A 23741-nucleotide genomic window follows, 5' to 3' on the forward strand; every position below is an offset into this window, starting at 1 on the left:
TTCAATTGATAACTCGTGAAATGAAATGAAAAAAGGTTCAACAACTTACGATACATAAAACGGCGTAAAAACTCTTTTTAGAAAAACAATGGAAGAAAACGAGTATGTAAAACTATTGATCTTTAGATGATGAGAAAAACACATGCATGATTAGTGACCAATGTATGTGAGGAGAGATTTGATTGTGGTGTTCCAGACGGTTATGATTTTTTGCGGTGGGATTACTTGTGTTTCACATTGTGATGATGAGGATGATCGATGATGTCGATTTATTATCATTGGATGTGTACGGGTATGTGTTTGGAGCATTGATAGATTAATTGAGCAATGGGTGGGTCATAATTTATTATTTAGTTATCAAACCAAGTGGATAGCTATTGAATGTTACGATCGGGGATGGAAAGGAGAGTGATCGGTTGGATTCATCATGGAAGTGAATAGTCAATTAGTGAATCCATGAAGCAATTAGCACACAATTCAAGGACTAGATGGAGTGGTGAGGGTGGAAGGGATAAATTATTAGTCGTGGGACTCGGCACATCATTAGTGATTGATTAGAATTAAGGTTACGACAATTATGTCTTTCTGGGACACTATGGATTAAAATTGAGAGTTGCATAATAACATAACATATGTATTAGAACTTGGTGGCTATATATACATAATAAAATAAGCATAATATAAAATAAAAAATACACTTAAGAAAAATGGAAAAGGAAAATGAATTTTATCCATAAACATTTGAGTTTGTTTACATGCATTTACAAACGCATTTGGCATAGAACGAACATAAACTTTCCATTCTATGATTGTTTTCATACCATTCTCCTTTTCCATTGTGGTGAAACTTGATCCCTCTCTCTTAGTGTCTCTTGTCTCATTGTCATTGTGGAGAATGTGTTTGTTTTTGCTCGTTGGGCAGTATTTGTTTGTTACTCAATGGATATGTTTGTTTTTATTTAATGGGTCTTCTCTTGTTTGGCTCCTCATCCAGTAGATCTTTGTGGACAAGTTTAGGACTTACCTCATGTTGTTCTAGGGAGTCTTACATAACTAACCTATAACTAAAATATATAGGACCGAGACAAAATCTATTAATTGTTGGGACTAAGATGACACGCATAAAGTTGTTAGAGCTTATCGTTATGTAAGAAAAAGATGAGGAAATATAAGGTGGGAAAATGGAGAAAGAAGGGTGTCGATCCACTCGATCACCCCCAAGCGAAGGGATCGATACAGACTTGAGCCTCGATCGGTGTCCATACCACCGTCGTGGCTCAAAAGTTGCTCAAAAGTTTCCATCATTCTATGGATAATATTAGAACTATCTTCGCTTAACATTGAAATAAGAATTCTATGATGGTGAAAATGTGGTATATTATCAATAATATCACCATGGCTAATCAAATTGTCTCTATTTAAAGGATTTGTTCAACCATCCATCTAATCATAATGGTATTCATTTTCATTGAACCACGTCTCATTTTGTACTCATTCTCATAGGGAGTGAGAAAAAAAGAAACATATGTCTACTAGAGGCCAAAATCAACCTATGAGACAAATCACGATTACAAATATTGGTGAATTCATGTGATCCCTACTAAAACAAAAGTGAAACATTTAGATTTCATAAAGCTCAATGATCATTATTTGAATGCATGTGGTGGAATGAGTTTTGTGATGGTTTGCAAGCATGAAATGGATGGATAATATGTAGGAGAGTCATGGTGATTGGAGTACTATGAAATGACGTTATGATGAAGTTTAACAAGCGCATATTGGTGTGCAGATCAAATATGATGAGAAACGATCTCCATAATATATATATATATATATATAGAGAGAGAGAGAGAGAGAGAGAGAGAGAGAGAGAGAGAGAGGATTTGATTGATCATGATGCACTAAACAACTCTCGAATTACATTACCTTCTTTACTAGGGGTAAAATTAATATTTTTGAAGAAGTCGTTACGTTATTACTCTTAAGGTGAGGTATTTTTTATATTTCCTTCACAAGTTTGTATCAATGTCTTCATTTCTCATTGGACTTTATTTAATCAATGTATTCAAATTGAAAGCTTGTAGGAGCACTTAACATGCTCTATTATTTATGTTGTTTCCTAAATTATTACATCCATGATGTTTGATCCAAACGTTTAGTTGTTTCACTTGTACTAACAATATATGACCAAGGTTGGGCATTTCATTATGGTACTTTTGGCAAATCACAATTTATCTTTATATGAGGACTTAGGGTTTAGGGTTTAGGCTTCAGCACTCTCTTTAGAGGTATGGTAAATGATACAACTCAAATGCCACCTTCCTTTGTTATCAACATTGAGCGAAGATACGCCTTTTTTTCATCATACGAGCTGTAGGGAGGCTTGGCGACACCAGCATTGACAAAGAATAATTTGAGATATTCCTGGAAGTAGGCCTCGTTGGATATTTGAATAGGTGACTTGCAATATTTATGGCACCAATGAGCTGATCCCAACAAAAACTGCAAATGTAATCAATATATATATATATATTTCAGTGAGTCCTTGTGTTACCAATAAAGACGAGCCTTTAAATATAACCAATGAAAAAAGCTCAAAATTGTGTTTCAAGTTCATCTGCGGACCATCAATATGTAGACACAAGGAACTTGATTTCAGCGCATGCATATATGTATATGAATTATATTATAGGTTTGATAAAAGTTTTTCATTTGAAGGAGAAATAATTAAGCTTATCTGGATTTTTCGCCATCAAGCGGTGACATAATCAATTCCCATATAATATTCATTTCTTTCAATGCCATTTTTCATTAATCAATTTGGAAAAAATCCCTATTCTCGAACTCATTTCACAACAATGATGTTTCAAAAGAACGAGAAATAAGTTTCTTGATTAAACCTCCTGCAGCTCCTCAATACCAAAATCTAAATCATATGGTACCTCCATAAAATCAATTGCATCCTGCAATAAATGAACAAATAAAATATAATCATATGGTACAAGTGAAAATCTATAATAATAGGAAGATATCGGTATACAAATATATAATTATTATGATATGCAGGGTAGAACAGAACAAGTGTTATACTAAAGTATATTTCACAATAGTCAGTGGTCCACCCATCTAAATACATTTTACACAAAATAGTGTAGAATATTAGGTCAATGGCTCGAGGATACAAGAAAAGAAAAAGAGATGGAAATTTGTCAGCGCATGTGTTTTTCTGTTTTTACCATGGACATCATGCTTTGTAGCTATTGTTATTAAGAAGTGGCATTCTAAATCTGAGAGATGAAAAGAGTAGATGAATTGATAAAGAGTGGAAACAACCCTACATTATTGTAGCCGTATAATGCATGAATGACCAATAGAGCTATGACTTCCATGTTCCAGTGCTTCTCAAGGACAAGCCATTTCTGAAAATCAAACAAACAATTACCATAAAAACTGACTAACATACTTACATGTACGTGTATATATACATTTTTTATAACAAAATTAACTCTTACGGAAGGAGTAAAATTGTACAAAATCAAAATTGATGATGCCAAGGTATAAATTCCTACTCTTACAAAATATATATTTACCCTTAAAAAAGATAGTAAGCATCGGAAAGGAACTTTTAACGGTGATAATGGAGCATCTGTGTTCTTCAACTGACATGCTTTCAGACATGATTCCAGTGATCCTCTCGAGTTAGTTAGGACTTCCTATACAACAACAATAATGGAAAACGATTACATTATATCACCACTACCTTTCAATTGACTTAATGGGATAAGATGTTTCACACTTCTTATACAGGTGAAACATTGCTGGACATTTACCTTAAAATCAGGGAATACGTCTAAGTTTTACAAATATTACTAGTATACCCCTCTGTTGTCCAGCATCTACTACTATTGAGGGGTACTCTGGTAAAAACATCCAAAAAGTTGGGGGTATTTTTGGTGCTTTTGCTCTTTGAAATCATCATCCACAGAGATAAACCATGGTTCCAAATTTTTACTACAATGTTATCATATGACCATTAACAGAGAATACGTTAACCATGAAAACAAGACTTAGTTCTTGCAGATTCTCATATACCGTGCACTTAGTTCTTGGGATAGCTTGTAAATCTTGGAGATGTGCCATAATCTTCCTATTCAATGATGGAATCAGATGATCCTTGATCAGAATACCTGACTGAAAAAGAAACCCAAACATAAGATCCTATAGTGTTCCAAAGGCTGGGGACAACCTCTGCATAATGTTATACAGCATTAATAACCTTATAAAAGACATCATTGCTCCCTTTTGCGGTCTCTTGTAAAAGATTGGGCATACCTATATAGTAAAAGAAACACCAATTTTTTTCACAGAACCAAGGATGTTATAGATAGAAACAAATCACGAAATACCTTATTTTTGGATTGGCATAGAATCCAAATAAAATTTACTTTTTTGGCAGGAGAGCTTTGAAAAAGTGGGATATCCTGAGCTTACAAACTCTTCAGAGAATGCAAGACTTCAGGGTTGGGGAGGGGGGATGTAATTGAAGTGCATCCTTAAGTTTTCTACAACAAATGCAACTCCTTTTCATCTCCCTTAGCTCATGTAAGAAGATAGAATTGAATGTCAAGAATTCATCAGTACCTGAGGCGACTGAAATGATGGCTGGAAAGATGTCAAATATCGTCAACTGATATGAACCCTTCTCTTTAACCTTGAGCTGCTGCTCAAATACCCTTTCCAGGAAATCCTCTGAAAAAAAAACATAAATGGATTCATCGGTTTCCAACACACTGTCAATTATACTGACTTAATATCACAATTCTGTCATCAATATTGAACCAACCAGTGATTTCACTCCCAATAGCATCATGGAAAATTTGTAGAAACTGACCCTAAACCAAATACCAAATTCACTCAGAGTCAGAATTTAGTACTCAGCTCATTCTCCAAATACCATAGGGAACAAAAAGAACTTTTAAATTGTGTCATGCCAGTTATTGAATAAGGCAGTACATGTAAAAAGAATGCCTTGAATTTAAATAACCATGTATAGATGATTACTTCTACATTAGTTTTTTCTTCTATCACAAGAAAAGGAATTTTGAAATAGCAAACGAGATTCCCTGTCCACACAATTCGAAAATAAATATCAACTTACCAGATTAAGAACACCGAAGTCCTTGTCCTCTAGCTCATTTCCTTGACAACTATACCAAATGACTAATGCTTGTAGACTTCCTACATATCCTCCCAAAGGAAACAATCTCAGTTGGGAGAAAATAATTAAAAGTTATGGATCGATGATAAATAAATAGTTTACTAGATCCATGTACGAAGAAAGACCATAAACAGAGCATCGTCACCTGTGTATGGAGATAAGAAATCTTTTGCATTACTTGAGTAATTGATACCATGTGATGACCAATCTGAACAAGCACAAGTTTAAACTAATCAAGGTTAAGATGTTTTCCTATCTCCAGATGTAATTAACCAGATAAACAATTGTATACTCAACATTAAAGTTCCATTCTTGAATAATGAATCAAAGAAAATGCTACTAACATTGCATGATATTATAGCATCTGACTAGTTATACATCATGAAGATTTTCATGAATCTCACAATGTAATGATTTTAAAGTTGACCCCAGAAACTACTAGCTAATAAATGCATTCTTGATATGAATATGACCAATTTATTAGAATCAAACCATGTAGAGAGAGGAATAATGCCTCTCAATAAAGTAGCACATAATAGACTCCCGATCTCAAATATGTTGGATAGAGAAGGGCATCACCCACAGTTCTCAAATGTTTTAAAAATGCTGTCACATTAGATTTGTTACTGACAGACAAATTTCAGATAAAAAAATTCCAGAAACAATTGATTGGATGCCTTTGTGAATATTTTCTTTCTCCAACTATATCAATCAGAATGCTCAATAGGCATATAAATATCAAAAAGGAATAATGCCAGTTTGAAGCAGTTTTTACTTATCCCGAGAAGCAAGGAACTACATTATATTCTCATAGAAAACACTAAGACTCTCTTCCATCAACAAACAGACTTATTACTTTCATGGAATTTTTCCTTCCCATGTCTCCTGGTGGGACCTTATGGTATAATAAATTCACATTGTGAATGAAAATCAATCATTAATCATGGACAACATTTGCACCGAATACTGATCATACACTAATAATGTTATCCTTAAAATTTATATGTGCTTATTTGCAGATATAAAAAATTACCAATTAATTCCAAGATGGGAGTTGAAACATCACTTGTATCATTCACATTCCTAATAGTAGAGTTCAAATGACCTACAAAAAGGACACTTGTCACTTTGCTCACCCAAGAGAAGTTAATCAAATATATTTACAACATAAAGAAGCGATTTAAACTTCAACAAGCCTTGTTTATGCAAAAGTACAACAGTTTCTGAAGATAGAATAATAGGTCAATTTCTGCACTCATATGGAAAACTATGTCCTCATTCTATCACTATACCAATGGATCTAGTGATATAGCGTTGCAATATACTGGTAGGATATCTATCAAATTGCACAGAAGTAAAATGTAAACTAGAGTAATGCACAAGAACCTTTCCAATTAGATGTTCATTAAACCTTTTTGAGGCACATTACACAACGCGAACAGTAACCAACAGATCAGAAATGTATCTGAAAATTGTTGAGAATCAAGCTCAACTTGTGTGAACATGTGCTTATGAAGAAAAGGACGATGTGTGAAAAAGTGTGTGAGCACACTTTATTGTAATCCGTGTAGTTGTCGAGTGTTAGTGTGGTCAAAGAATATTAGATATTCTTATGACAAAATCATACTCAAGTGGATATCTTGGTTAGATTCCACCAACACATTTAATAGGGCAGTCCCTTGAGGACTTGTATATAAACTCCCCTTTGGCCATTTAGTTTAGTTGATGATCTTTAGTTAATTAATATAGCTCTCTTCAGTGCATAAGCTGTCATCCCCCTACTGTGTATTTTCTTATTATTTTCTGGTTATTCTCTCTGATTTCTTCTCTTGCTTATTCACCCACTCTCACACAAACACTCTACGCTTCTGAATACTCAACTCTACTAGAGTTAGATTCTTTACAAAAATCGATATTACTAAATAGCTGATGTTATTAGCATTGTTTTAATAGCACTCCTCATGAGATAATGTTTTTCAGCCCTTCATTTATAAGTTTTCTTTTGTTCTTCCTAATCTTTCAAGCTTCCTGCTTAACATAAAATGCAACCAACATATGAAGACGAGTAAGTGCCCATTGACCCTGTTGTACGCTTCTGAATATCTAGTGTCCATTGAATCCCTGATCTAAGCCACATCACGCAGATGGTGCATCATACACTATGGAGTTACATTAAGAGTGAAATGAATGATGGATGGCCTGCTTAACCTGCAAGACTGTAACATGAATCAAAAGATTCATCATTTGGGCATGTCTAAGTAGAAATAGGTCTACAAGAAGTTGTTTCAAGCCACTTCTCATGCATGCTTCTGCAGAGTTCTCCATGAAGAAAAAAGGCACTTCACACCATTCTAGAACATTGACCATCCAGCAAGTGCCAACACCATGTGGATGGTGGCCATACAATTTGTAGGGACAAATGTCTCATCAAACCTAATCTAATTTACATAGCATAACCTTTGGCCACAACATGCGCTTCCTTTTGCAACATATCATGATTCCTAATCAATTGTGCAATGTCATATGAAAGATGTGCTTATGAGAGGAGGTTAGTTTGCATAAAGAATCTTCTTCAAATCAGATTGTATCGCATAAGATGATGCACCTGAAACAGACACCTTACCACACCCAAACACCGCCTATGCGCCAAGAGAGTTGAGGGTGGCTAACAGAAAATGGAAGCCTGAGTGGAAGTTTGAAAAGTACGAGTTTTTCAATGTATTGTATGTTCTATTTGGTGGTTGGATATGCACATGTTTGTTTGTTAGTATATCTGTGGGCAATTGGAAACCAAAATCAGTACTGGGATCTTGTAATGTTAATCTGGCTATGTTCAGCATGTTTGAATCTTGCCTTATAAAAACAAGATGTTTTGTGACTATGGGTAAAAACATGTTGACCAGATTTACCATCTTGAAGATTTGATTCACAGGTCACAACCTCTCTTTGACTTTCCTCTGATTCATGATCAGTAAAAGCTTTTGGCCCACCTGAGACATTCAAAGGTTCATCTTCCGAGTGATTATATCACATGCGTTGTTTTAGTCAGAAAATGAATGATTAAAACGTTTTCAAGTACTTGAACACTGTACAATAACTTTAGAACCATCCTGCAGTTGATCTTTAATATTCGAGTTAATGTCTAAATTTGTTCCATCCTGAATTAGGTAGAAGGAGAGACGTTAATATATTTCATTGATTATTTATCTATTTTATTTATAGAAAGAATTCTTATATGTAAAAAACTCAAAGCACTATGTTATCAAACCAGATTATTCCCAAAAAACTAAAAAACTTGTGGGAGGGAGCTATGTTTTCAGCTCAGCTTCCAATAGTATAAACATCATAGTGAGGTGTGGCATAATTTCTTTCATGGTTGCCACATTAGCATGAAAAAAAAATCACAAAAACTGGAGAATAATTCACAATCACTTCAAAACATATCCACGCATTTGCAGATGTTTGACAAAGCTTGCATTCACAAAATTTACATAGTTACTGAGCACAGGTATGGAAATGACCTATCACTCTATGGAATTGCAAATAACATCAATACTTTTGCCCTCAAGAAATTCATTACTGATATCAATATTAAATCATAATGGAGTATATCTCTATTGAACTCATTCAAGATATACTGGTGGCATTTAAAATATATTTACGTTGTTAAACCCTCTCTCCATGCTTCATGAAGTTTTCCATTAATCCACAAGATGGATATTAATGAGGGTCAATGGTAAACTATTGATTCTAGTAACCATAGCACCAAGGGCAGTTGGTCAGTTCTTGCTTTGTGATGAATAGTTGCATGTTTCCTAATTCGGATTCAATATCCAGATCGAAGTCACATAAAGAAAGATAACAGTATGGGCATTATGATTATCAATCGACAACAATTTCCTTTGATGGACGAAAATTCTACGTAATAGAGGATATTGTGAGAATTATGTGACTAAGTCAAGCAGTTACATCAGTCCACAAATACTCATAATTCAAGGTACTATACTTTTAGGATATAACAAGTATCATAAGCGAGCAGCACATAAAAAAGTATGCATGCCCAAGAGAAAAGCAGAAATTGGGCGCAGAAAGAAATCACTACAATGACTAGTGATAAATGACATGAAAGTCCATGTTCCGTAGCCAATGTCATAAGAAGTGTGCCTCTTAATCCACATCTAGCAATGGATGTTATGAAATCTGGCCAAGGTTCAATATTATGAAAATGCACCTATTCCTTAATTAGCCATCAATAATACGAAAATGACCGTATAATGATCAACAATATGAAAATGCATATATTCCATGGTCAGTGAGTGATCTATGTCATGAGAATACATCTATTCCACGGCGATGATATGCAAATGCATGTTCATATAACAATGTTTGAGAGTACAGCTAGAAGGATTTACCAGGGTTTTCACAGCTTGAGGAACGAATTTAGATGCCACATCACCTACCATCAAACAAAAGGAGAAAGGGAGAAACACAAGTGTCAAAAGTTAGGAATGAAATAAAGAGATACTGTTTCTTTCGAATGAAATAGTAAATCCATTTTCTGAGCAAATATATATATAAACAAATAGGTCAATTAGTATTACCAGTATTGAGGGCCATACGAAGGCATGAAGCATAAGCAAGCCATCGAAGAGTGTGAGGGGCAGAGTCAGAGCAGGGCACATGTACATCCCAGCTTTTGAAATCAAAAGGGTCTATATTCTCCCTCAACTCAACCTGCACAAAGGCAAAGAAAACCATTATCATCATCATCATCTTCTTCTTCTTCTTCTTCTTCTTCTTCATCATCATCATCATCTTGATTTGTGCGTACTTAAACCCTAACAGAGCACAAAGAGAAGTAGTAGCAAATACCTGTATCATCATCCTCATGGTGATTGGGAAGGGGGGGGGAGCGGCCGGCGGTTAACTGTTTGCTCCAGAAGAGTGAGACTGTTGCTTTCTCTTTCTCATCACCACACACGGTTGGTTTCACACGAGTGAGAAGGAAGCCCATCACCATCACCATCACCATCGCCATGATCCGTGACCGTGACCATGACCATGACCATGACCATGACCCATGACCCATGACCATGACCATCATCGTTGCACCCCATCATCATATCATCATCGTGGCCATGAGGCGCTGGCCAATTCACGCTGCCAAAACCATGGGCTTGTAATTGTCCCATCCATCATATCATATCATATGTCTGTCTTGTCACCATCGTTCCCCTCGGGACACGGCAATGACCCTCGGAAATGCAATACCCTAAGGTAGGAGTTGTGTTGGACCCTTCAGAGGGACTCGTTGCCAGTTGATGGGCAAGTGGACGAGCCCTTTTTTCGTAGCATGCAAGGGCCACAACCTTGGTGATGTTGCTTGTGGGGTAAGCAGTAAGTATTTGGATTATGGCTAATGACTTAGCCATCTCTCATTTCATGCATTTTCCCTTCGATGGTGTTGTCATATAGTGTTATTGTTGTATAACTAGGGGTTAATCATTGTAATGACAATATATTACTAGTAGTTGCTACCTATCAATAATAAATAACTTATGGGTTGTGGCTAAGGACACGTATGAATCGAATCATATAGGAACTGAGCCATTGAGGCAATCGTATTATTGTGCACTGCCTTTGCCTCCACCCACTATGTGAAACATTCTATCATCAATGGATGTTACAAATGGGATGAAGGGTGTGACGAAATCCAATTCCCAATTTGAAATGGTTCATGGGGGTTGTGTATAAACTAAGGTATGTCTGGTGGATGACCCAACCATTCAGTAAGGTCATGTTACTTGTAGTAGTAATGAGTGTTGCATTGTATGGTTGGCCACCAAAGGCTAGCCTACCATATTATTTGAGCTTTGGTCGTTCCCGCATAGTGGTTGCTAACGACTCTACTACGAGCTTCGACGATGATGGTCAACTCCTCATGTGCCAAACTCCACTATGCCAAATGCCACATTCCTTTGTGGTATATACAATGTTGTCAAGGAGATCAAAATTCATGCTATGGATGGCGAGCCACTTGGCCCATCTTTAGTCATTCCCATTGACGATAGAGCATGGTCCAAGAAGAGCTCGACTCAATGAGCCATTCGTTGGGGTCACCATTGTCTCACATTGACATTTCTTCTCTGCTAATACACAAGATGTCATCATCGATAAAGTCGTCCACAACACATACATGTGCTTTGTCGGACTCTAACTATGACAAATTATCTACGATTGCATTATCGTGCTACTGTGCATTGAAACTATATGTGCATGTGTGGAACCAACTGGATTCTAGACTGGGAGATAGATGAGATGGACCAAATTCAAGGAGAATAATTTCACTAACAAGAGAAATAGATATTGAATGTTAGGACGAGGAACGTTGTCACGAAGATACATGCATGCATGTGAAACGTGAGCAAGACCATCAGAACCATCGGGGACTTGAACCAAAGAGGATGGGATTGGACGATTGGTGATGTCAAATTCCCTGGTGGTTCCCCTCATGCTTCACATGCATGTGAGTATCTTCGTGAAAACGCAACATAGGCTAGAGAGAGATTTGAACCCAATACCTTCTTCTTTTTTTTCCATAAAAAATATGCTCCATTGGTATTAAAATTAACAATGCCAAAGGCAATGTACAAATTGTACATAATAGTTTCCACTCCATAAGTATATATCGTAAAAAAAGGGACCAAATAATGATGGCATTTGTTATGGCCTCTAAAAACATCATGTTGCAGCCAACATTGGCTGAATGTGATTCCACATATACTAAAGCGCTTTAGTATACCCATATTCAACCTATAAACAAATTCCTGCGGTCCAAGTGAATACATATCTTGGTGGTAATCATGGCTAGTAGTCTAAAAACTCCATGTTTGCATTTGGTTCCGCATGTACTAAAGTTGTTCACCATCACCTGGTTGTCCAATAGTTGTTCCCGTTCCTTGGCCTTTAATTTTCCCTTGTGAATGTCCTTTTGTACCACTTAGGTAATACAAAACTGCTCTCTCCAATCAAGCCAATGAGGTAATCTGCTACTTCTTGGCCGTAGTCTTCTTCAAGCTGACTTTCCAAGCTCATAAATCTGTCCAAACTCTTGTATCTTTATCTGTCTTTTCCCATGCAAGATTGAACCTTCCTCGGCTGTTGCCGTTGAAAACACAACACCAAAACAGTCCCCACTCGTGATGATTGGCTTCGACCCTCCCCACCATCTTCACTCATCCTCACCACAAATATTTCTTCCTTTAGTCGACATCAGCCATCTCACCGATTAACCTGGTTCCAATGTCCACGCATATCCTGTATAATCAACAAAAACTTAGGTTAAAACATGTCCTCACCCACTCCTGCACATTGGCTTCGACCCTCCCCACCATCTTCACTCATCCTTAACACAATAATGCTTCATTCAGTCGACATCAGCCATCTCACCAAATACCACGGTGGCAATGTCCACGCATATCCTGTATTGATCAACACAAAATTAATGTAAACATTTCCTCACCCACTCGTTATAGTCGGCTTCACCCTCCCCACCATCTTCACTCATCCTTAACACAGAAATTCTTCATACAGTCGACATCAGCCATCTCACCAATTAACACGGTGGCAATGTCCACCTTTTGTGTATAGAAAAATTGGATAACCACAAATTTAAGCAATATTATTAAAAAAATGCATATTGTTAGTATTCAACCCTTTATATAATTACATTTCATACTAGAAAGCCTTGTTAGCTTTTCTTTCCCCCACCTTTCACCTTATAATGAGGTGCCCTTACATAGGGTTTCCCATGCACTTATGGCTAAGTAGTTGCCACAACTTAGAGCACATGATTTTGTTTGCATTGAAGTATTTATAATTAATTTATGCCTACTCAATTTAGTATATAGTTGTTGCCCTAATGGTATTAACATTGCTTCATAAATTGGAGGTACGTGTTATGAACTCATGCATGAAATGAGTCATGCTATATCTATTTTAGTCTTAAGCTTTAGTTAACAAGACTTCATGATGTAAATAGTATGCATGCATCCCATCATCTTGTGGGTCATAAACTCATGTATCTCAATCATTTTGGATGATATAGAGAAGAGCATAACCTATGAGCTCAATCTAGAGATTATATTGATATGTGATTAGTGATCTTGATTAATATCTAATCACTCTTTTATCTTGCTTAATAGTCTATTCTATAACAGTACGATTATTCTTATGCACACTCCTTTGTAGTTGGAACGTATCCCTAGTTTAGAGACAATTCACATCATGTCTACTTTCCATAAGAACAAAGTATTCAATTCCATGATGATGAAAAATTGTAAACTCAATTTCATGGAGCAATAGTGTTCAATGGGCAAGTTGGCAAACTAAAGAGGACTTACCCACTAGACACAAGATTACAAAGTAGTTTATGTGATAGGTGAATTTCCGGCATAGTAGATAGTGTTGGAACTTCGTGATGTTATGCAGTGAATGTTGTATGTATATCGAGGATATTGGCATTAAGGGGAACATAATAGAGGTAGTTATAGAGCTTTAAGGCTAATGGTTGCCCAATGTGAATGGGGAAAATCTCTTTGTAAAAGAATCATAAAGGTCTCGTTGTCGTGGCGTGGCTCACCCAAAAGCATAACGTGAAAGTGACGAAGGAATCATTGGGATTATGGATGGAAGAGACAAAAGAGTAGAGATAGAGTACAAAGATTAACGAGATACAACAAGATAAGATGTAGAATGATATTTGGGGGAATATAATAAATTTATAATTATTTGATGAAAAAGTTACAAATAGTTGCAGGTCTTGTGGAACCGTTGCACTTTGTCTCACAACGTGAGCAATCTTCTCTTTCTTGATAGTAAACCACAATCTATCTTTCGATGAGGATAGACTCCAACATCCGCCCTTTCGTTGTAAGTTGAGCACCACAACCGCCAAGCTAGTTCTTCTCTTGTCTTTAAAGATTGTATATAAATTTCACTCTCTCCTCTCTCTATTATGATATCTCTTACAATATAATTCTATTCGATTTGATTGATATCTCATGCAATATAGTTCTCTTCAATTTCGATTCCTTGAAATATCTGTGACTATACTCCTTTCTCCTTTTATAGGAAAGGAATGGTTCTACACGTGGGCCATGTGGCGCACATGTAGAAAGGCTCTTGCATGTGTTCTATATGGTGCACATGTATGTAGTATGTTACATGGTTTAGACTATACAATCTTAGTTCAAATGAAATAATACGTATGTACTTTTGTATATATTACAAGTATTGGCTAAATGTTAAGGTTTGAGTCTCATAAGGTGGAGGTTGTTGGTTTAAGTCCTTGCTTACCTATGTAATCAAATATTTTTCTCTTTATTTGCCTCTACATTATAATGTATAATATTATCATAGTGTTTTGTTCGTATGATCTTTATGTATAATACACTATCAAGATTCTTTTTATTTTAGTTATGTATTTATCTTATTGTAGACTTTTAATGTGAAAGCCTTTTCAGTTATTGTTGATCTCCCAAACTTTGAGCCAAACCCTAATCTCTCTATCTTGTATGTTTGTGGAGACCTTACTAATCGAATTATGTTTAGACTTATTACTTGTTTATATGTTTGATACTTAAGCCTACATACGGCATTGATAAACTCTTGGTGAGGTTGATCTATTTGAGAGAGGTGAAACATAGTTTGTGAGGTTAACAACTTGAGAGTGATTGACAACAACTCTAACCTAAATTTTCCATAGGATATATGGTGTTCCAAACTCTCCAACTAACAATATCGGCATGGAGACATAACTCTATCAATACAAAAGACATGTGAACATCGGAGCCAACAATGTTGTAGACGATCTAAAGTCTTATGATCCATTGTTAAGTAGTTTCACTCATGTAATACATTGAACAATACCATTTGGGCTCATATAATTGCATCAATATTTTGTTGATTCCCAAGTTAGAAGCATCAATGAAAATGTGATGTCATGTTCTAGTTTGGCAATTGGACAACTAACGATTGGAGCAACATAATCTTTAGGGCTTTGAAGGTCCAACCCTTAATGAGCAACCATGTAAATGGTGTTTGATTGGACAACGACATGGAACGGTTTCACAAAGTTTGTCAAGTAGTAGGGCACATGGTTCTGGCACCATACTTGATTGAGGAATTGGTTAACGCTTATTGCATTCTTTGGCATTGATGCATTAAGGCATTTACTTTTCTTAGATTGATGGTGATACCTTTTCTGCTAACAATGTGCATTAAGGAATTTTAGTGGAAAACCTTCTATGTTTTTTAATCCTAACCGAATTCAAAATCACCACAGCATGGCTAGAAAATAAAGAACCCCCATCTCCTCCAATATCATTAAAATAATCATCTACATACATACTATCTAGCCAAGATAGATTAACCCCTAATTGAGGCCTACCCGATCTAGAAAACTGTAATGAGCCACTAAGTTTATGAAATGAGGGGAGGTGCCAAGGATCTTGTATCCTCAACATGAAACATAATCTCTCCCACGACGTCAATTCATAGCCTGTAAGAACAACATTAGAACCACCCACTCTATCCCTTGCGACCTCGATCATATTAAAATCACCACCCATGCACCAATGATCAGCATGTGACACTTGTTGGACAATTTGTGTCTAGAAACCCTTACGAGCACCCCTACCATTTGGGGCATAAATGTTCAAAAACCCACAAACAACATCACTAATTTTAAGGAGGAGATAATGAACCCTTCCTTCCACCACTTGTTGGGAATGAAGAATAAATTGCATCCATTTATCACTAAGAATCATACATACACCACATTTATTTTCCGATGGTCCACATGCAGGAATCCAATAATACCTCCAATCGCCATGAAGCATATTGCCATAAGACTATATTTTACTTGCATCTAAATGGTGTTCTTGTAACATAATCAAATCACAACTTTGAACCTGAAATTTATGAAAGTTCCCTACGTATTCTAGCCTTGAATCTTCTTCATAGAGCACCTCCGAATCCTTGCACATTCCATGATAGCACCGAAAAATTATCCATATGTTAATAATAATTGTTTTTTAACGTTACTTTTATTCTCCCCCGAAGGTTTCTTCAGCTTGCATGCTTGTGTCGAAATTCTCAAGCCTTTATAGCAACCATCTTATTAGTGGATTTATTTACACTAGACTTATGTATGCTCAATCGAGTATGTTCTTCCTCATGATTTACACATGCACTACCACCAATGACAACCATGCTCGTAGATCTTGATCTCGTCATACAACCTTTAAATTCTGGATGCATCCTAACATTTGATTGCAAGTCTATCACCTTGGGCACCAACCAGTGAGACTCCTCTGTAGTCTCTAGGTTAGTGATCATGAGACTTTGCTTTGTTGCCTTACTGTTATCCTCACGCAACAGATCATCATGACATACAAGCGGGATTAATTGCAAATCCCTATCAATAACATCTTCGAAAAAATTTAGCAAAAGATGGACCACCACCCTCACCTTCCAGATGATTTTGTTCCATCTCCATGTTCAAAATAGAAAGCAATATAAACTTATTACCCGTAGGAAACCATTTCTTTTGCATAGAATCCACACTTGCAAAACTATGTTTACCTCTTCACACCTTTACCCAACTATCCTCTTGCATGGTTAGGCTCTTATGCTGACTAGCTTCATTTTTAACCTCACAATCTTTAGCTAAATGACCCACCGCGCCACATGAAAAGCATTGATTGGGAAGGCCCAAATATACAACCTTTTGAATCTGTTCATTGTTGTTCTTACTGAACACAAGAAGTTTAATGAAGGAAGGTAAAATCGAATCCATTGATCCCAAAACTCTAACAATCGGTAAACTCATTTGATGGGCATTAAATCTATTGAGCTCTTCCTCATCATCAAGAACCAAGACAATCATAGATGTAATGTTTTTTAAAGCAGGACGCCAATGTTTAGGTAAGGAAGGAAACACAACTGAAAAAGCAAACTTGCATGTTTTACCTAGAGATTATTTGTTTTCTCTCATGTATTGGATTATAACTTCATTTGGTTTATAACTTGCACACACAAAGGGTTTCATAACATGCTTATTCTAGCTTCTACTCAAAAAGATGTGTTAATCATATATGTGTGATTTACAGATGTTGGAATGATCGATTAGGTTTAGGGTTTAGGTTTTACATTAGCAAACGAACAAAGAGAGCTCTAGAGATAAGACTGTCCAAAGGAGATAAGGTCATGCATACAACCCCTACATTCTGGAATGGCATCTTTTTGCACCCAAATGTAGTAGTTGGTAAAACTCATGAGTTACCACTAGGGTATACTGATAGTACAAAAAAGGATGAAAAAACCAATAATCGGCCCAAAAATAAAATAACAAAAGAATACATGTACAAGCCCAATCTAAGAATGTCTTATTAGGCTGGTTACCCTAGGACACCATTGCTCTAACAATTCTTTGTTCACGATCGAACCATCAATTTTTGTCTTCACTTGCACCATTCTCCTCATAACCTTAATGTTACGATACATGATAATGATGCTTTTAAAATCTATGCAAGTTTGTGTGAGTTGGTTGCAAATGATCAGAATATTAGCATCATCATTGGCACTTCTTTTCCTGGTGGGTAGGTTTTGTTCAAAGCCTCGCACATGTTTCATAGTTCATGTTCCTCTTTTAGTTTTGTGTTCGTTTCAAATTTCTTTCTCCTTTTGAACAAGAAGGCACAAGCCCAAATAGAAACCTTCCTCTCCTCCTTGCCCTTACATGCTTACCCTGCAAATCATCAAATGATGTTAAACATGACACATTGTTTAACTTGATTTGATCCGATCTCCGCTCAATGCTTACAATTACCTTGTCGCCTCTTTGTATTGTAGTCCAACACATAATGTTGGATGCATCTCCATCTGAAGTGCCTTCTAAGCTTCTGAAATCAATAGGGGGGGATATGTTGATATGTTATTCTCAGAATAAAAAATATGCCGCTACATTTGTCGTTACAAGTGACAAACATACACATGTGATGTAACCATAACTTAATGGAGTTAATTAGGTCTAAACACAGACCTAACGTTCGAACTGGTACCTCTATATTGGGCTATGTTTGGCCTAAACATTCACTCCATTAAGGTATGGTTATGCATATGTTCACAATACTTACGAGCTATAATTGTCATGGTTAGCAACTCCATCTGCTAGCTTGCAAACACCACTTTCATCAGGTAGACCTACTCCCTTCTCACCAACAAGACTGTAACCATGGTGACGTAGATCGATTGTCATATTCCCATCTTGGGCATATTCACTTGAGCTTCTTAGTTTCTCTACTTCCTCTATCCCAAAACTTGGTCTACAAACTATGTGCTCAACACTTGGGCTACAAACCAGGTGTGAACCACCTATTGCTCTCTTGGTCTCCTCCAAGTGTTTGTTCTCTTGGACAGCATCATGCCTTTCCATATTCCTTGGTACAAATGTATCCCAATCTCTATACACAAGGCTGTTTTCAGATGGCCGCAAAGCTAAGCTAATCTCGACTTTTAATGGGCATCCCAGTACCTGGTGAAATGCATTCACAATGTTTGTTCTCACACTCTCTGCCATGTTTTTGTGTTCAGGCCGCTGAAATTCGAGTTGAGCTACTGCACCGGCTGCGTTGAAAAAACATACTTAACAATTTATGAAAAACATGTTCATGCTGCAATCAAATATGAAAAACATATTCATGCTACTCGTCAATTGTCATTGAAACATGAAAACTGAAACTTTAAAGACAAGTGCAATTTGCACCAACAGAGAGCCACTAGGCTAACCCCCCCTGCCCCAGAGTACAGTATTATTATGTATAGACAAGAGAAAGAATTGATACATATAAAGCATGCATGCAAGAAAGAATATAATAGAATCAACAAGTAGTTGATACCTTCAGTTATTGAAAGAGAGACTAGTCTGCCCTCCTTCTGCAGCAGCTGTTTGACCGCATTGGGATAACTACCCTTTACGATATCGCTCCATAGGTCCTTCATAGTGGATGGACTTGCAATACTAGATCTTCTTTGTGCAAATTTCCCAGAAACATGCTTAAGAACTAAGTTAAAAGATGGTGGAGACTGTTCACATGGGTATATCCTATTATCCACAAGGTGTCCTGCCACATTCATGTGGCTATTATCATGCTTTTCTCGCACATCGCTTTCTCTTTCATCTATAGAGAGTGAAAAGGAAGGTATATGCTTCTGAGAAGGACAAGCATTGAGCCTCTCTTCACCTCCCCATGATGTCTTTCTAGACCTAGCAGAATCACATTCAACTGTCTCTTTCTCTCTCGTATTGATGAGAGTTGCAGGGCTTTTGACAAATGACGAAGAAACTTTATTATGAGTGAACTGAAGAAAAGCAGCAGTTAGCCAAGTGGTTCGGTAATCACAAGATCGGAGCTGCTTTTCAGAGTCGGCGAGGATCTTTAGGGATTGTTTCAGTCTCTCTTCTTCCTCTTTTTTCACTGCTAAAAGATACAGTGACATTTTAGAAACTTTCAAATGTTTACATAATAAAAATATGTCCACAAAGTCGAAAACACACAAAATCTCTTACTTCTCCCAATCATGTACCCTGGAACTCTGCTCTTTCCAGCAAGTATATCAGTTATCATATCAGCTAGTTGACTTGTTAGAGCTAGAGGCTCCACCCCTGACTCTATAAGCTCTCTGATAGCTTTGATTGTGCTTGCTGTATCACCTGATAGAGCTAAATCAAGCAGCTTCGAAAGTTTTCCATCCGGGATAAGACCAACCTAAAAAACATAAAAAGAGGACATTGTTACGTCTCTCAAAACAATTCATTCTCTTCATAAATGAGGCTGAGCAGCTTTCTGGCACAAACGAGCATGTATATAGTGCAGAAGCTACTAAGCTTATCGATGTATCTATGTATGAATCCTTCAATTTACTGATCTCTGCTATATGAATTCTACTAGAAACTCACAAGTGGACAGAGCTTACCATCTCCTGAACTGTCGCTAACGTGACTTTAACACCAAGTAGGCTAAGCTGATCCAGCATGTTCTCTGCATCTCGAAATGAGCCATCTGATCTATTAGCTATGAATTGCATGGCTTCAAGTTCAATCTCGACTTTCTCTTGCACAGCGAGTGTTTGAAGCTTAAATACAATGTCTGCATCTTTGATTCGAGGGAACATCAACTTCTGACACTGAGAGACTGCAGAGCGTGGCAGAGGCTCTAAATCCTCGGTGATTAGGATGAAAACAACATAACTTGGTGGCTCCTCCATGCTTTTCAAGAGAGCATTCCACGCATCAGAAGCCAATGCATGGCATCCATCCACAATGAAAACCTTATATCGAGAGCTAGACGGGGGTAGTGTGATGTGCTTGAGGAGAAACTTCATGCTTCCTGCATCATTAATAGCCAATGCGTCAACCTCTTTGACATCGTAATTTTGGCCTTTGCTAAATGTCATGCATTGATTACACACCCCACAAGGTCTCAGCTCCTCTATCGACAAACAATTCATGGCACATGTAAAGATTTTGGCTGACGTTGTCTTCCCGGTCCCTCTGGGTCCATGAAATAAATATAAAGGAGCTATCGTGCCACGTAGGATCGCATTCCTTAATGACTCGGCAGCCATATTTTGGCCAATGAGATCCTTGAAAGTGTTTGGACGATACTTCTGGCTCAAACTCCTGTGGGTGGTACCAGCATTCTTCCTTTGCTTTCTCATTAGAAGAAGTTCATGGTTTTCCCTTTGTTTATTAGACACACCATAATTTCTTCTAATCCTGCCGACTGTTTCACACCGGTGATCGAAACGGCTCAATCTCTTCTTGTACCCTACTTCACCATCTATGTCTACTGAAGAAGAAGATGTAAACCCATCATGGAAATCATGATAGGGTTCTGGGTCTGTCATCAATGGGGCAGTTTCAGTACCAGAATCAAAAGATGAGAGCGACCTCACCGAGTTGCATTTATATCCCATCCTACTTCTTCTTACAACTCTCCTTCTTGGAACACGAAAACAACTCCCAGTAGACACCACGACAGGCCCCTCTCTGACATGATTGTTGTTAGATCGATGCCATGGCATACCACATCCAGATGATGTCTCAGTACCGTTCTCATCATTCTTGGCTCTTTCATTTGCACAATGACCTTTCACGATGCGATAGTCTTCTTCATAATCAAGCATCACAACATGATTCCTGTTTTGCGATCTTGCAGTAGATTTATGTTTGTTGTGAGACATCGAGGCAATAGAAGTGGGCCCTTGATGACTATCTTTGACAGACGAAGGGGGGCACTTGTCATCGAGGTAGGATTCCAAGTTGGTTAGTGGAAAGATGTGATCAGACGTGATTCTTTTGATGGCCTCTTTAGGTTGAACAAATACTCGAGGGTCTGTTTGTAGATCAATGGCTTGAAAGCTTCTCCTTCTGCCTCGGTTGAGCCCCAAATGAATGTTCTTCCTGGTTCTAGCCACATACAAAACCTCATTTTGTTTCAGCCTTTGAGATGCTTGAGATGCTTGAGATGCTTTCTTATCATCCATAGTAGTAGAAGGGTTTCCACTCATCCTTGAATTAGAAACACCTTTGAGCTTACATGAGATTGCAACTTCTGAATATCGAGTAGGCCGTACCTTTGCTTGCCTACTGATATCCCAAGCTTCTGCAGAAATCTCACCAAATACCTCTCCATCCTCTTTGTCTCTGTTGAAGGACCTCCTTCTAGAGCTTCCATGGAGAGGAATGGTGTGATCTTTTGGAATACTGATAGGTTCCTTTGCAATAGCATCAGAAATACAGCTTTTAGCCCTAGACCTCCTGAAGGAGGGTTGGACCGTAGGACTAGAAGTAGTAGTGACAGGTGAAGTACGTCTAGAAACCTTAGGTGTTTTTCCATGCATGAGGCTGATAACAACAGGAGCTAGATGAGGAAAGAAATCAAAGGAAGCAAATAAAACAGTGATGCTGATAAGTGGTAGGTATTCTGAGCAGAGAGAGAGAGTCAAGGCAGTAATTGAACATGGGTGTTGCTTTCTGGATCTATCCTCCTACTTTTAGTGGGCATTTATGGTTTTGTGCATATCTCAAAATGCAGCTATCCACAGCTAAATCCAGGAGGCATTGGTTGTGTGCAACAGAGGGAACAGTGCTTTTGCTTGCATACATAAATATTTCCTGTGATTCCTTTACTTTTCATAACCCCAGGAAATGAAAACCCCAAATCTGGTTTCTGTTATTGTCAAAGGACTATTTTTTTCTTACTACACTCAATGAAGAGATGATCACCAAGATCTGAATTCACTATTTCTTGCTACCCCATGAGATTTAACGGCCAAATCCACTGGCTATAAAATCACCGAAAACTGGTACAATTATCAATTGCTCTTTCTTACTACCCAAGGAGCTTGATTGCCCAAATTTAGAAAGTACTGTAATAACAAGATAACTTGCTTGGTAGCTAAATCCGGTGTTATTCTAACAACAGAGCTTTCTTGCTGGCCAATGAGATTTAAAACGTAAACCTCTGGTGCTATTCTTAATTGACAGTGTTTTCTTGCTGTACAATCAGATAAATACGCACATCTAAAGTTCTACAATCAGTAGTACTTTCTTGCTACTTGATTAATCAGATCCATATAATGAGATTTAATACCCCGAGTCCACTGCCATTATCAACAGTCCTTTCTAGTGCTATTATCCAGAATTTGATGACATATTCAGTGCTGCCAAATCTAGATTTAATCAAAACACAATTTTCTAAAGTTTCTTAGTAAACCCTATCTTGGTACTGCTAATTAAATCAATAGTACTACTACTCTCTGACTACTCACCTATATATATATATATATATATATATATATATAGTGCTTGGGTGATTCTAGTAAAAAGTATATACTTTTTTACGCATCAAAGGGACGGTAGATAAATACAAGAGGTTCAATAAGCATTTAAAAAAAGTTCTCTGGCTCTGCCTCTCCCTCTCTCTCTCTAAGCATTCAGAAAAAAAGTGTTCTCTCTCTATACATTCTTGTCTTTCTCTCTCTCTCTCTATCTCTCTCTCTATCTCTATCTATCTATCTATCTACCTATCTATCTATCTATCTCTATCTCTGTTCTCTCTAATTTCTCAAAAGAATATGAATGTGATGATGGGTACTCACTGCTTATATGATGATGATGATGATGATGATGATGACGACGACCATTAGGCTTCCTTTGTAATGAGGTAGTAGTAGACACAGTCATTGCTTTTGCAGGCCTTCTCTGAGGAGGAGGAGGAGGAGGAGGTAAGAGAGAGCGCCATGTGATAGATGGCTCGGCTCTCTCTGTCAGAGGAAAAGCAGCTCTTGGGATGGATGGATGGATGGATGTGTGTATGTCCCATATCAATGCCCCATATCATGTATGTATGTATGTATGTATGTATGTATGTATGTATGTATGTATGTATGTATG

General features: G+C 37.2%; 2 protein-coding genes across 4 annotated transcripts; both read right to left on the reverse strand.

Moving 5' to 3' along the window:
* Positions 1-2064: 2064 nt before the first annotated feature.
* Positions 2065-10168, reverse strand: LOC147855086 (uncharacterized). Of its 2 annotated transcripts, none has more exons than XM_087329948.1 (16): positions 10091-10168; positions 9820-9952; positions 9631-9674; positions 8298-8376; positions 8128-8208; positions 6252-6323; positions 5364-5426; positions 5159-5238; positions 4844-4892; positions 4642-4749; positions 4277-4332; positions 4093-4191; positions 3591-3713; positions 3339-3419; positions 2943-2963; positions 2065-2502 (listed from the first exon to the last, which is right to left on the reverse strand). In XM_087329948.1, exons 1-16 carry the CDS (start codon positions 10106-10108, stop codon positions 2308-2310), a joined length of 1302 nt encoding a protein of 433 aa, XP_087186074.1. In that variant the 5' UTR covers positions 10109-10168; the 3' UTR covers positions 2065-2307. The 2 variants fall into 2 exon arrangements, with proteins under 2 accessions (XP_087186074.1, XP_087186073.1); XM_087329947.1 differs by having other exon boundaries at positions 2901-2963.
* A 7415-nt stretch (positions 10169-17583) lies between these two features.
* On the reverse strand, positions 17584-22273 carry LOC147855087 (protein STICHEL-like). 2 transcript variants are annotated; one of them, XM_087330383.1, is made up of 6 exons: positions 20258-22273; positions 19851-20049; positions 19180-19761; positions 18418-18907; positions 18111-18183; positions 17584-18029 (listed from the first exon to the last, which is right to left on the reverse strand). In XM_087330383.1, the coding sequence occupies exons 1-6, from the start codon at positions 22184-22186 to the stop codon at positions 17931-17933; spliced, it is 3372 nt and encodes a 1123-aa protein (XP_087186509.1). In that variant the 5' UTR covers positions 22187-22273; the 3' UTR covers positions 17584-17930. The 2 variants fall into 2 exon arrangements, with proteins under 2 accessions (XP_087186509.1, XP_087186510.1); XM_087330384.1 differs by having other exon boundaries at positions 19180-19758; positions 20258-22272.
* Between the last annotated feature and the right edge of the window lie 1468 nt (positions 22274-23741).

The sequence above is a fragment of the Azolla caroliniana genome, unplaced genomic scaffold (assembly GCF_043228905.1).
Source record: "Azolla caroliniana isolate FFs.n. ecotype wild unplaced genomic scaffold, voAzoCaro1.0.p SCAF_14, whole genome shotgun sequence".
NCBI classification, from domain to species: Eukaryota; Viridiplantae; Streptophyta; class Polypodiopsida; order Salviniales; family Salviniaceae; genus Azolla; species Azolla caroliniana.